At 37.8% G+C, this 15,519-nt stretch overlaps 1 protein-coding gene across 2 annotated transcripts in view; it reads left to right on the forward strand.

Moving 5' to 3' along the window:
• RPN2 (ribophorin II) overlaps positions 1-15,519 on the forward strand; it is a 65,059-nt gene that overhangs the window by 34,517 nt on the left and 15,023 nt on the right. For both annotated transcript variants that reach the window (XM_036902334.2, XM_036902335.2), the window contains exons 9-10: positions 217-322; positions 14,865-14,956. In XM_036902334.2, coding sequence (XP_036758229.2) covers positions 217-322; positions 14,865-14,956 — 198 coding nt within the window. The remainder of the gene's footprint in view (positions 1-216; positions 323-14,864; positions 14,957-15,519) is intronic.

Below are 15,519 nucleotides of genomic sequence, written 5' to 3' on the forward strand. Positions count from 1 at the left end.
AGACTTGAAAAAGGAGGTCATTTTTGATCCTTTTGACATTTTCCCACAGAATAAATAATATGTGATAGAGCAGGTTGCCCAGGTAGGGTGAGAAGTCGAAAAGGGAAGTGGTGGAGTCCTGGATTATGTTAAGGAGTGGCTTACTTTATAACCATTTGTTATATTCATGACTTTCCTATGTGAATTCTTGCTAATTCTGCTGTCATCCTTTAACAGGGATGTTTTTGAACTGAACTTCATGAATGTCAAGTTTTCCAGTGGGTATTATGACTTCTCTGTCAAAGTTGAAGGTGACAACCGTTATATTGCAAATATTCTAGAGGTAAGTGCTTTTCTTGTCATCCCCATTGCCATGTTCATTTAGTCTCAGAAATGACCAAATTGGCACCCAGCATGAATCGTCTGACATATTGCCTTCACTTTTTGACCAAGTGAATGTGGATATGTTAAGAGAGCAAAAGGTTCAAGCTACGCTGTGTGCCAGACTTAGCCAAGAACTTGATCTCAGCAAATTTTCTTTTATTCATAAATTATTCATTTTCCATTATAATTTAGCATTAGTCTTCCATAAAATTGAGGAAGTGGAAGAAAAACCCCATAATTCCACTGAAGCATAAATATTCTTAAAATGTTTTGTGTAGTAGGCCTTGATAGGTTTAGAAAAGTGCTTGATGCCAGTTAGGTGGTGAAAAGCATCAGGTGACACATTGCACTATTGTGAGGCTGTCTGGGCAAAGGACACAAGGAAGTCAGTGTTGCAGGTGTTTAGCCGACTCTAGCTGTGTTGAGGATCCAAGTGATTTTAAGGATGGAAAGCTATGCCTCATTTATCTAATGCTTTGTGGGAGAGAGTGGTTTTCCCTTCGAGCACTGTGGCTTTCATTTTCAGCTTCGCTGGATGACAGTTTATTTAAGATAAATTTATACATTTTCTTAACTTTATTAAACTATGGGATATGGCTTAATCTTTTCTTATTCTGAGTTAGGATCATTGTATGAACTTACTGAATGAAACTTAATTCTCATGTCATATGAACCCTATGAGAAGCAGTTTTGTGTGGGAAGTCACGGTTCTGTGGGCTTTTGCTTACATTATCGTATCCTCACAACCCTAAGAAATGGATGCAGTCATCTTCACTTCATAGATGAGGCTCAAAGGGGTGGAGTAACTTGTCCAAGGTCATCTGGTCTGTACTTGGATGGATGCCTTACACAATACCAGTTTGTTTCGTGTGCCCTGGTGAATATATAACTAGCCTAGAGGCTGCAGAGAGGTCTTGCACCTCCAGCAGCTGGCCTTTTAATAATTTTATTTTCTCCTTTCAGCTTTCATTTCTGACTATTTATACCACTGTGTCTTTGCTGCATCTACTTGACTATATTGTGCATTCTGTCAGGTCAGGGAACCTTGGGGTGGTACTGTGCATTTCCTGAATGATTAAATATATGTTGGTTGGGGAGGGAGGGAGAAGGGGATTAAGGGGTGTTACAGTTAGCACTTACAATATAGGTAGGTTACGGGGAAGGCTGTATAGCATGGGGAAGACAAGTAATGACTCTATAGCATCTTACTACACTGATGGACAGTGATTGCAATGGGGTTGGCGGGGGACTTAATAATATGGGTGAATGTTGAAACCACAATGTTGCTCATGTGAAACCTTGGTAAGATTGTATATCAATGATACCTTATATAAAAAAAAAATTATATATATATATATATATACATATATATATATATATGTTGTTTGTGACAACTGTTTTCTTCACTATTCAAGTGTTGTTTTCCACTTTTCTTTTTTTAATTAAAATTTTCATTTTGAAATAATTTCAACCATAAGTTGTAAGAATAGCACGAAGAATTCCCATATACCCTTGATGCAGCTTCCCCAAATGTTAACGTCTTTTGTAAACTGTCAATACCAGGAAATTAACACAATCTATAGACTAACTTGAATTCCACTAGTAGGAGAGCTAGTTAGATCCAGGATTTAACCTAGGGTCACATATTCGTTTAGTTGTCATATCCCTTTAGCCTCCTCCAGTTGAGGATAGTTTGTCTTTCATGACCTTGACACTTTTGAAGAGTCAAAGTGTAACCGGCCCGTTATTTTGTAGAATGTCGTTCAGTTTGGGTTTGTCTGATGTTTCCTCATAATTCAGTTCAGATCATGCATTTTTTTGCAAGAATACTCCGAAAGTGATGCTTTGCCCTTCTCAGTACATCCTGTTAGGAAGTATATGATGTGGATATGTTCGTTGCTGGTGATGTTAACATTGATCACTTAGTTAAGGTGGTGTCTGCTAGGTTTCTCCACTGTAAAATTGATGTTTTTCTGCTTTGCAATGAAGTATATGGTGGAATGATACTTTCAGACTACAAATATCCTGATGATCTTGCCTGTAACAGTTAATGTGTGTGTTCTTTCTTTCATTCCTTCTACATTTATTAATTGGAATTCTACTGCAAGGAAAAGCTGTGCCTTCTTCCCATTTATTTATTTCCCATATGTTCCCTCTTCCCATTTATTTATTTGTTGGTTATTTATAACACTTTGGACTCACAGGTGTTTATTGTACTTTGTAGGTTATGATCCATTTTATCATCACTTTGTTGCTCCTGTTATCCCAGCTTCGGGCTTTGGAGAGCTCCTCAGGTTGGCTTCTGTGACACTCATTCTTTGAATGAAAGGACAAGGCAGCTAGGAAGTTTTGCCTTTTCAAAAGTGGGACATTATTTCACATAGGTAGATAAAACACATTTAAAGTTTGATGGAAAGGAAGATATTTACTGGAACTCTAGTGTCTCTGCCTTTTCTCTACCTCATGTCTGACCTTTCTGGGCATGAGACATCCAATTATAGTCCATTCACTAACACAAAATTTGGAAGGAAACTATTGCAGTGTGTCCCTTTAACCTTTAAAATCTAGATTCTTTCCATTTTAGTTTCCTTTATTTTAAGAGGCCTTATTTGCCAGAGCACATTAAAGGCAAACTTCTTTATTTTTACCTAAAACCTCTTCTTCCTCTACCTTTTACAGTCTTGAGAACAGCATACCCTGTATAAGTGCCATATCCATACGCCACAGTTGTTAACATCTTCCTTTTTCCAAGTCTGACTGCTGGTAGTCACCAGGTCCTGTTGACTCCGCCCTTGAATGTCTATTGCATGAGTCCTTTGTTCTTCAGTCCCAGTGTTCCTACTTGTGTAGAGCCCTATGTTCTTTATCTAGACTGATAAATAGTTTCTAGTTAGTTTCATTGTCCTTAGTCTCTTCCCCTTTTGTATAATTCTCCCAAAGTGCCACGAGAATGATGAAATCACATTGTTCCTTTGGTTAAACATTTCTTTGGCTCCCTCTTGCCTGTGAGTGAGGTCTAGACTCCTCCGCATGGTTTAGCAGGTCCTGCCCTAGGCACATGCACTTGCTTCAATGTGGGTGTGTCCCCATCCCCTCAGCTCTGGCTGCTCTTGACTGCATACTGGTCCTCAGATGTACTTTACCTGTGCATACCTGTGGGCCTGTACTCTTGTTTCCTCCATGGAGAATGCTCTTTCTGTCCCCTGCTCATATGCTGGACTCCTTATCCTCTTAAGTTCTAGTTCACATGTTGCTGTTTCATGTGATCCCCATAGAACTATTTTACATTTTAGTATGGACTGTTTCAAACATACAGAAAAGAACAAGAATAATTTAATGAATTCTTGTGTACCTGTCTCCTTCAAACTAACATTTTGTTCACTTTGCTTCTCCTTTTTTCTTTTGGTAAGAAGTAAAATCCTATATATTGAATTTAAGCTCCTGTATTCCTCAAACACTTTTACTTCCCTCTTTCCTCAGATTTGGGGTTGGGTTTATTGTTCCATTGCTGGTCTTCTTATTTCTGTTATACTTGTATGTATTTTTAATGATAAAACACATCAGTTACATCTTCTAAAATTTATACATTACATTACTTTGTGTATCCTTTTGCAGTATACTTGTTTTCACTCAATATTAATTTTATGACAATTAGCCATATTTATTTCATCTAGAACTAGAGCTTTCTACATAAATATGGATAATTTTCATAAAATTAGTCACCTTTTATGAATGATTCAGATTTTGTTAATTCATTTTCCTATTATTGGAATTTTGATTTTCACTGTTACAAACAGTGCTGCTTTAAGCATCTTTCCATGCTTCCTTATGCACATTTTGTTTATCTAGAGTGAAGTTGTGGGATCATAGGGTGTGCTTATCTTCCAGCTTTCTTAGGTGTTGCCAAATTGTTCTTTTCTTCATATTCTTACCAGTATTTGGTATTATGAGTTTTTGATAATCTGATGGATATGAAATAGTATATTGTTTTAATGTTTTTCCTTGGTACTAGTGAGACTGAGCATTTTTCTTGTGTTTATTGGCCATTTAGGTTTCCTCTTCTGGAAGTGTTGTATATCTTGGTCTTTTTTTTTTTTTTTGGTTTGCTAGTGTTTTTACTTCTTATTTTTAGTATCTATATGCATTCTGGATACAAATCCTTAGTTATGAGCATCAAATATCTTCCTCTAGTGTTGCTATATGACATTTTTTGATGCACAAAAATTAATTTTGATGAAGCCTCATTTAAAAGTCTTTTTTCTTAGATTGTGCTTTTTGTGTTTTCTTTAAAGAAAAATCCTTTGCTGCTCCAGGGTCAAAAAGATAGTCTCCGGTATTTTCTTCTAATAGTTCTTAAGTTGTCTTACCCTTACATTTAGAGCTTCAGTCTACTTAAAGTTTATTTTTGTTGCTAAAGTGTTTTGCACCCTCTCTGTGACTGTTCATTTTGCGTTGTATCACCATTGTTTGCTCATATGTGTTGCTTTTTCATCAGGCTGGAAACTCGCTGTGGGAAGAGACCAGATCTTCTTTTTCCAGTGCTTAGTTTCCATCCCAGACCACTTAGAAGAGGAAAAGGATGGAGGGGTCTAAAGATGTCTTCTAGACATTCAAGGCTTCTAGAACTATGGCAATTCATCTTCCAGGGATGAGCCTTTTACCCTATACAAACTAGGTTGGCTTATTATTATTTTTTTTAATAACAGCTTTATTGAGGCTATAATCCACATACCATAAAATTTACTCATTAGAAGTATATAATTCAGCATTCTTAGTATATTTACAGAGTTGTACAACCATCACTATTATCTCACTCCAGAACATTTTTATCACCCCAAAAAATAAATGTCTATTAGTCGATACTTCTATTCTATAGGAGTCTATCCTCCTCTCAGTCCTGACAACTACTCATCACCTTTTTGTCTCTAGGTTTTCTGCTTTGGGACATTACATGTAAATGCAATCTTTATACAGTGTGAAACCTCTTGTATCTGGCCTTTTTTTTTTTTTTTTTTTGGTATCATTAATCTACAGTTACATGAGGAACATTATGTTTACTAGATCCCCCCCTCCACCGAGTCACCCCCACAAACCCCATTACAGTCACTGTCCATCAGTGTAGTAAGATTCTATAAGAATCACTACTTGTCTTCTCTGTGTTGCACAGCCCTCCCCGTGCCCCCCACACACTATACATGCTAATCTTAATGCCCCCTTTCTTCTCCCCCACCTTATCCCTCCCTTCCCACCCATCCTTCCCAGTCCCTTTCTCTTTGGTAACTGTTAGTCCATTCTTGGGTTCTGTGAGTCTGCTGCTGTTTTGTTCCTTCAGTTTTTTCTTTGTTCTTATACTCCACATATGAGTGAAATCATTTGGTACTTGTATTTCTCCTCCTGGCCTATTTCACTGAGCATAATTCCCTCTAGCTCCATCCATGTTGTTGCAAATGGTAGAATTTGTTTTCTTCTTATGGCTGAATAATATTCGTGTATATGTACCACATCTTCTTTATCCATTCATCTACTGATGGACACTTAGGTTGCTTCCATTTCTTGGCTATTGTAAATAGTGCTGCGATAAACAGGGGTGCATCTGTCTTTTTCAAACTGGAGTGCTGCATTCTTAGGGTAAATTCCTAGAAGTGGAATTCCTGGGTCAAATGGTATTTCTATTTTGAGCATTCTGAGGAACCTCCATACTGCTTTCCACAATGGTTGAAGTAATTTACATTCCCACCAACAGTGTAGGAGGGTTCCCCTTTCTCCACAACCTTGCCAACAATTATTGTTGTTTGTCTTTTGGATGGTGGCAATCCTTACTGGTGTGAGGTGATATCTCATTGTGGTTTTAATTTGCATTTCTCTGATGGCAAGTGACATGGAGCATCTTTTCATGTGTCTGTTGGCCATCGGAATTTCTTCTTTAGAGAACTGTCTATTCAGCTCCTCTGCTCATTTTTTATTTGGATTATTTGTTTTTTGTTTGTTGAGGTGTGTGAGCTCTATATATTTTGGATGTCAACCCTTTATTGGATCTGTCATTTATGAATCTATTCTCCCATACTGTAGGATACGTTTTTGTTCTATTGGTGGTGTCCTTTGCTGTACAGAAGCTTTTCAGCTTGATATAGGCCCACCTGTTCATTTTTGCTTTTGTTTCACTTGCCTGGGGAGATATGTTCATGAAGAAGTCACTAATGTTTATGTCCAAGAGATTTTTGCCTATGTTTTTTTCTAAGAGTTTTATGGTTTCATGACTAACGTTCAGGTCTTTGATCCATTTCAAATTTACTTTTGTGTATGAGGTTAGACAGTGATCCAGTTTCATTCTCTTACATGTAACTGTCCAGTTTTGCCAACACCAGGCTGTTGAAGAGGCTGTCATTTTCCCATTGTATGTCCATGGCGCCTTTATCATATATTAATTGACCATATATGTTTGGGTTAATGTCTGGAGTCTCTATTCTGTTCCACTGGTCTGTAGCTCTGTTCTTGTGCCAGTACCAAATTGTCTTGATTACTGTGGCTTTGTAGTAGAGCTTGAAGTTGGAGAGCGAGATTCCCCCCAACTTTATTCTTCTTTCTGAGGATTGCTTTGGCTATTTGGGGTCTTTGGTGGTTCCATATGAATTTTTGAACTATTTGTTCCAGTTTGTTGAAGAATGCTGTCGGTAATTTGATTGGGATTGCATCAAATCTGTATATTGCTTTGGGCAGGATGGCCATTTTTTTAGTTTACTTAATTTATTTTTTTATTTTTTTTTATTTTTTATTGAAGGGTAGTTGATGCACAGTATTACATTACATTAATTTCAAGTGTACAACACAGTGGTAGAACATTTATATACATAATTCTAGGTTCCAGCTATCACCCTACCAAGCTGTTAAAATATCTTGACTATATTCCTTATGCTATACATTACATCCCGGTTACTTATTTATTTTACCATTGGAAGTCTGTCCTTTTTTTTTTTTTTGTGAGGGCATCTCTCATATTTATTGATCAAATGGTTGTTAACGACAATAAAATTCTGTATAGGGGAGTCAATGCTCAATGCACAATCATTAATCCACCCCAAGCCTAATTTTCGTCAGTCTCCAATCTTCTGAGGCATAACAAACAAGTTCTTACATGTAGAACAAATTCTTACATAATGAATAAGTTACATAGTGAACAGTACAAGGGCAGTCATCACAGAAACTTTCGGTTTTGCTCATGCATTATGAACTATAAACAGTCAGTTCAAATATGAATACTCATTTGGTTTTTTATACTTGATTTATATGTGGATACCACATTTCTCTCTTTATTATTATTATTTTTAATAAAATGCTGAAGTGGTAGGTAGATACAAGATAAAGGTAGAAAACATAGTTTAGTGTTGTAAGAGAGCAAATGTAGATGATCAGGTGTGTGCCTGTAGACTATGTGTTAATCCAAGCTAGACCAGGGCAATAAAACATCCACGTATGCAGAAGATTTCTCTCAGAACCAGGGGGTGAGGTTCTAAGCCTCACCTCTGTTGATCCCCATTTTCTCACCTGATGGCCCCCCTGCGACTGTGCCTGTCTTAGGTTGTTCCTCCCTTGAGGAATCTTACCCGTCTCTGGCTAACCAGTCATCTTCCGGGGCCATACAGGGAAATGTGAAGTTGGTAAGTGAGAGGGAAGCCTTATTGTTTGAAAAGGTTAGCTTTTTACTTCTTTGCATATTTATGCCCTGTGGCTTCTATGCCCAGCATTTGTCTTGAGGTATCTTTACCACTTGGAAGAATTATGATACTCGGTAAATTTGATATGAGAGGATGGCCATTTTGACAGTATTAATTCTTCCTAGCCAAGAGCATGGAATGAGTTTCCATTTGTTAGTGTCCTCTTTAATTTCTCTTAAGAGTGTCTTGTAGTTTTCAGGGTATAGGTCTTTCACTTCCTTGGTTAGGTTTAATCCTAGGTATTTTATTCTTTTTGATGCAGTTGTGTATGGAATTGTTTTCCTGATTTCTCTTTCTATTAGTTCATTATTAGTGTATAGGAAAGCCACAGATTTCTGTGTATTAATTTTGTATCCTGCAACTTTGCTGAATTCTGATATTAGTTCTAGTAGTTTTGGAGTGGAGTCTTTAGGGATTTTTATGTACAATATCATGTCATCTGCAAATAGTGACAGTTTGACTTCTTCTTTACCAATCTGGATTCCTTGTATTTCTTTGTTTTGTCTAATTGCCATGGCTAGGACCTCCAGTACTATGTTGTATAACAGTGGGGTGAGTGGGCATCCCTGTCTTGTTCCCGATCTTAGAGGAAAAGCTTTCAGCCTCTCGCTGTTCAGTATGATGTTGGCTGTGGGTTTATCATATATGGCCTTTATTATGTTGAGGTACTTGCCCTCTATACCCATTTTGTTGAGAGTTTTTATCATGAATGGATGTTGAATTTTGTCGAATGCTTTTTCAGCGTCTGTGGAGATGATCATGTGGTTTCTGTCCTTTTTGTTTATGTGGTGGATGATGTTAATGGATTTTCGAATGTTGTACCATCCTTGCATCCCTGACATGAATCCCACTTGATCATGGTGTATGATCCTTTTGATATATTTTTGAATTCGGTTTGCTCATATTTTGTTGAGTATTTTTGCATCTATGTTCATCAGGGATATTGGTCTGTAATTTTCTTTTTTGGTGGGGTCTTTGCCTGGTTTTGGTATTAGGGTGATGCTGGCTTCTTAGAATGAGTTTGGGAGTATTCCCTCCTCTTCTATTTTTTGGAAAACTTTAAAGAGAATGGGTATTATGTCTTCTCTGTATGTCTGATAAAATTCCACGGTTAATCCATCTGGCTCGGGGGTTTTGCTCTTGGGTAGTTTTTTGATTACCGCTTCAATTTCGTTGCTGGTAATTGGTCTGTTTAGATTTTCTGTTTCTTCCTTGGTCAGTCTTGTATTTTTCTAGGAAGTTGTCGATTTCTTCTAGGTTTTCCAGCTTGTTAGCATATAGATTTTCATAGTATTCTCTAATAATTCTTTGTATTTCTGTGGGGCATCTGGCCTTTTTTACTTAGCATAATATTTTAAGGGTTCATTCATGTTGTAGCATGTATCAGTGCTTTATTCCTTTTCGTGGCTAAAGAATATTCCATTGTGTGGATATGCCATATTTTGTTTATACGTTCATCAGTTGATGGACATTTGGGGTTTTCTATTTTTTGGCTTGATAAATAATGCTGCTATGAACAATTGTATACAAACTTGTTTCAACACCTGTTATCAATTATTTTAGGTATAGGCCTAGGGTAGGAATTGCTGGGTGATATGACAAACTCTTATGTTTAACTTTTTAAGGAACTGACAAACTGTTTTTCAAAGCACATGGATCACTTTGCATTTCTTTTAGCAATGTATGAGGCTTCCTATTTCTCTACATCCTTATTCCCACTTGTTATTACCTGTCTTTTATTCTGGCCATCCTAAGTGGGTGTAAAGTGGTATCTCATTGTGATTTTGATTTGCATTTCCCTCAAGGCTTATGGTCTTGAGCATCTTTTCATGTGCTTTTTGATCATTTGTATTCTCGTCTTTGGAGAAATGTCTATTCAGATCCTTTGCCCATTAAAAATTTTTTCTTGTCTTTTTATTTCTTCCTTTACAGTCTATATTGTTATTTCCTTGTTACATTATTTGCCTTTTTATATTCTTGAGTTATAAGATTTGTTTATATATTCTGGTTACAAGTCCCTTATCAGATACACAATTTGCAAGTATTTTCTCACAGTGCATACGTTGTCTTTTTCTTGATATTTTTTAAAGCACAAAAGGTTTTACTTTTGAAGCTCAATTTCTTTATTTTTCTTTCTTTGCTCACAGTTTGTGTCATTAAGAAGCCATTGCCTTATCCAAGATCATGAAGATTTACTCCTGTGTTTTCTTATAAGAATTTTATAGTTTTAGCTCTAACATTTAGATTTCTGATCCAATTTGAGTTAATTTTTGTACGTGGTGTGAGGTAGGGGTCTGAATTCCTTCTTTTGCATGTAGATATCTAGTTGTCCCAGCACCATTTGGTAGAAAGACTGTTCTTTCCCCATTGAATTGTGGCATCTTGTCAAAAATCAGTTGACCAGAATGTAAGGATTACTTTGTAGACTTGCAAGTTTTTTGCATTAATCTGTATTTTTATCTTTATACCAATATTATGCTATCTTGGGTACTGCTTAACAGCTTGGCTTCTTGTAACATCAAATCTGGTGTTTGTTGAAGTGTTTCTGTGGTTGTTGGAAAAACTAAGTACAAAATAACAAAAATGGCTAATAGCTGTTACTCATGTAATGATAATAAATCCCCATTGAGGCCCCTGCTGTCCTTTACCTTCCCAGTGATGGAGTAAGCATTACAAAATGTCTTCTCTCCCTCTTCATTACTTGAGAGCTTTATACATGCATGCGTGTGTGTATATGTATGTGCGCATGCATGCGCTGACCTCTGTCACATATGCAACTTTACATTGTAATTTCAGGAATAGTCACACTTTAGAGCCTTAGAGTGGGTCAGCAGATCCTGTTTACTCTCCTGAGAGATGCTCAATGTCGGTCTGAGTGCATTAACAGTGTTTTAGTGTGGAAGGCTTATAATGCAGCACTCATTGACATTGGACTTACTATCAGGGGAAACATGGGTTTTAGAAGCTGTCATTAGCATTAATTGCCCCTAATGTACCATCATTTTTGACAGTAATGAGCTAACTTGGGGGGTTATTACTCTCAGCAGAAAGACTGCATTTCCTGGCGTTAAAACATTTTTTGAGGTGTATGTGGCATGTAGCATAGGCAAAGAAAGGACTAGCATGATTCACTGTAAAGCAGGCTTAGCTGCATTTAATGTGGCTAAATAAGTCACTTTTATTAAGAACTAATCCTTCAGTGTGAGTTTGAAGGAAGAAGCATCTAACCAAGAAACCTACTATGAACTCTGTACAACAGGGCTCTGAAAAAAGTTACAATGATTTTTCTCAATTTGCTTTAAAATAGTGGCATAAAAATGCTTTTCTTTTAAATATTTCCAGAGACACATTTGTAGTAAGATATTAGGAGCAGAAGTACTTGCTTTAAATTGTTCCCTATTCAAGAACAGTCCTACAGTGTTTCTGTGCAACAGAACCTGTTGCAGAAAGCTGTAGTTAAGGGGGCCTTTTAAAATTAGGGCTGGGAGCAAACCCAAAGCAACCTGAGTTCTCTGAAGTTTGCCCTTTTGTTCTTCCGTATGTCTGTATTGTGGGAATGCACATGATATCTTTAGAACAAAGACACAATTGAATCTTGTTTAGCAGGCCTTAGTGTCCATATTATTAAAAGTTTGTAGTCAGGATTCTAAGTAAAAGCTCGAAAGTCGATGGCTTCCTTATCACTATAATTAGGATACATTGAGGAGCCTTATACAGGTCTTTAAACATCTGTGTATACCCATCTGCTTAAAGGGAGAGTGATTATTTTAAAAATCACGTTTATTAGGTCGTACTTTTTATTACAAAATGTTTATGAAGAAGAAAGTATGTGGCATACAATCTTACTGTTCAGATATTCCCTATTTTAAAAAAAACAGGAATAAAATATGCACGCAGTTAAAAAAATTCAAAGTACAAAAGGCATATGATGAAATATAAGAACCTTCTTTCATCCCTTCAGTCTAATCCCTCTACTCAGAGGAATCTATTATTAACATTTAACTGTACACTTTAAGAAAAAGATGCACGTATCAATGAACACATATCGTTTCTCATTTACACAAAAGGGATGATTCTATAAACAGTTGTATTCTTTGCTTTTGTCACAAAGTAGAGGCTCCAAGCTTTCCCCTCAGGTCTGTTCAATATGATGGCCTCCCCTCCCTCTACTCCCCTGCCATATTTCACCCAGTTGCCTATATTCAATGACCGGCAGTGATGTGAAATATAATTCTGCCAGTAAATGGTTGTGTAATCAAAAGTAGTAGGTAATCTCTCCACGTCTGTCCACCTACCTTATTCTTTTTCAGTGCTCCATAGCAATTCATAGTGTACATGTACCATTATTTATTGAACTAGTCTCCTGTTTACGGACATTTAAATGGGACGATGGTTTCAAGATCACATTTACAAATTAAATGACTGAATCCTTAAGGGAATGCGTCACAGAAGTGAAGATGGAGTTATCTGGTTAATGCTAATAACGATTGTAGAGTACTTAATTTTGAAGATAGATTGTTTTTGTGGCATGGAGAACTATTCAACTCCTACCTCTCCCCAAACTCGAAGACTGCCTAAGCCCTCCTGCTGTACAGTTCCCACTCCCCAACCAAGGGCTGCCCTAGGTTGACATGTGTCCCAGTTCCTTCTCCTGTGCTTCTGTAGCACTTTGTATATCCTCCATTACAGTAACAGCCTGATCTGTCATAATTTGTGTATATGCTTCCCTTTAGGTCAGGAAATGCACCTTGCCATCTCTGTAAATATATCCCCTGTACCTCAGTGCTCCATTTGCTCTACATGGTGTGGGAAAGTGGTCCAGTAGGATGTCTTCAGTAGCCTAAGCTTTGTTCTTTGGCTTCTCCTTTGCTTGAGCCTTCCATTCCAGTTTTTCTTCAGATGGAAGTGTCAGTACCTCTCTGGGTTGAGCTTTATATAGCAAAACTTGCTCTGGGTCCAAGCCCTGTATGAGTCGTGAAGCAGTTTGCTCAGCAGAGCCTAAAGAGCCAAAATAGAGGCTTCCATCTCTCTCCCTGGGAGTTTAGTTGACCTGAAGGCCATCTGTACCCCTACCCGACCGCCATAATTCACCCAGTTGCCTCGATTAAGTGACAAGCAGTGATGCTGAGTGTAATTCTGCCAATAGGTGACTATGTAGTCAACAGTAGGAGGTAGTAGTATCCTTACAGCCTCCTGAAATAAATCTTTCACATTCAGGTTTTTCTTTTTTAAAGCAAAATAGAACACCCCTATTCAAGATGATAGTTAAGGCTGTTGTCACCAAGTAGTTATTATGGAGGCAGGAGAGAAGGCTGTTCAAGGGAATTATGTGATAGCTACCTTTATCCCTTTTTAATTTTTCTTTGCCTTTGATTTGAGGCTGTCACACCTTGATAGTGCATTTTAGAAAAATGCTGAAGCCATCCTTCAATTATTTGCCCAGCCCTCTATCTCTATTTCTTGATCCTGACTTAGACTTATAAACCAGTGGATTTGGCAAGGATTTCCTTAAGCATTACATTCAGGCTTATCAAAAATATTTGGAAAGCTCACAGATATGTTTGCACATAAAAAGTGCTTGGGTTTGCATAATTTGCACATTCAATAACTTAGATTTTAAGTTAAAAATTTCCATGAATAGACTTTTAGCATATTTTCTGTCTCTTGGAATTTTACATTTATTTTAATCTAGTTTTTAAAAACTTGTTTGCTTGCATTGGCTAGCTCCTCTTTGTGAAAAATTTATAATGAAGGTATAGAATTCAAACACTATAAGAATCAAGATGGACTGGTTTGTGCTTATAACAAACTCCAAGTCTCATTGGCTTAAAACAATAAAAGTTTATTTTTTAACCACACTTAGTATCTTTTGTGTGTCAGTTAGTGGCTCTGCTTCATGTTTTTCCTTCCTGTAAGACCCACGCTGAAGGTGTAAGCCTCTCTTTGCACAGTGCCTGTGCCCATGTCAGGAAGAGAGAGAACCACACACTGGCTCTTAAAGCTTCTATTTGGAAGTGACACACTTCACTTCTGCTCACATTTCATTGGCCAGAGCAAGCCACACAGCCCTCCCTGACTCCAGGGGAACAGGGAAGTGTAGCTCGACCACATGCCCATAAGGAGAACCAGAAGCAGCTCGTGAATGGTACAGATGCATGCCATAGCTTCTTAGGTCCTCGTGGGCAGACTACAGTACTGCTTGGCACAGTGTGAGTGTTGCTGCAAAGATGGATAGCAAGGTGCCCTAGAACACGTATTCTGAGTCAGAATGCCTGAGCTTGAGTACTGGCTCTGTCACTTCCTATCTGTCTAAACTTGAGCGAGTGGTTCATCTCTCCAATCTTTAACTTCCTCCTCTGAAATAGCACTACTTTACAGGGCTCTTGTGAGGATTAAATGAGATCGTCTTTATAGTCAGTAGCTTTTACTAGTAAGCAATCAGTAAACATTTGCTGCCATTAGAATTGAGTACTTGTTGATTTAAGTTATTTGAAGGTTACTGCTTCAGGATTTTTCCTTTATTTTAAAAGGACACATGTAAAGATTTTTAAAAAATCAAAGCCAAGGGAGGGAAGAAGGGGTAAGAATCAAGGAGTTACTTTTAGGCCTCAGAATGAGAGAGGTGGAAATACTACCTGGTTGGGTCAGTTTTACTAAAATCATGGAAGACTCCAGTCCTAGGATTTTTTTCATGCCTCTACTCACCTTTAAGAGAAAAATTTGGATATGCATGTGAATTCCTGGTATATCCACCAGTTGACTTGATGATTTTCTTCTCTTTCACTCTAGCTCAGAGTCAAGATCTCCACTGAAGTTGGCATCACAAATGTTGATCTCTCCACTGTGGATAAGGATCAGAGCATTGTGCCCAAAACAACCCGGTAGGGGGTTACCTCTTGGGCACAGGGGGAGCCCAGGCTTGAGCTGAAAGAAGCGCACCCAGGCACTGAGCCCCTCCAGGTGTTGCTCCTGTGTCAGTAGCCACCCATCATGCACTCCAAATTAAAGATGCTGGGTTTCTGCTTGCACCATGCCAGGGATGCTGCTTGGCATCCAAGTCGACTTGGGGGTTGTCTATATCAGTGGGCAGTCCCTGGACAAACTGTTTATTCCCAGCCCACGAATTAAGTAACTTACCTCAGAATGTAAGTCCAAGCCAGTCAGCTTTGGCACCAAGCACATTATTTAGTTCAGATGACAATTTTTGAAAAACAGACTTTCTCAATGAAGGAAGCAGTATATTAATTTATATCCTGGTGTAATCTCTTTATCTTCATAGTCCTGAATTTGATTTTAGTGACAGCTTTCTTCCGTCTACAGTGGGTCTGAAATCAGTTAGAAGCCTCATAAATCCTTAGAACTGAGATGGCAGATCTCTGTCCCAAGGGCTGTGATTCCCTTCCTTGATTCAAAGGAGGCCATCATTAATCAATCACAGCATTTG

Source organism: Manis pentadactyla, chromosome 5 (assembly GCF_030020395.1).
Source record: "Manis pentadactyla isolate mManPen7 chromosome 5, mManPen7.hap1, whole genome shotgun sequence".
NCBI lineage: Eukaryota > Metazoa > Chordata > Mammalia > Pholidota > Manidae > Manis > Manis pentadactyla.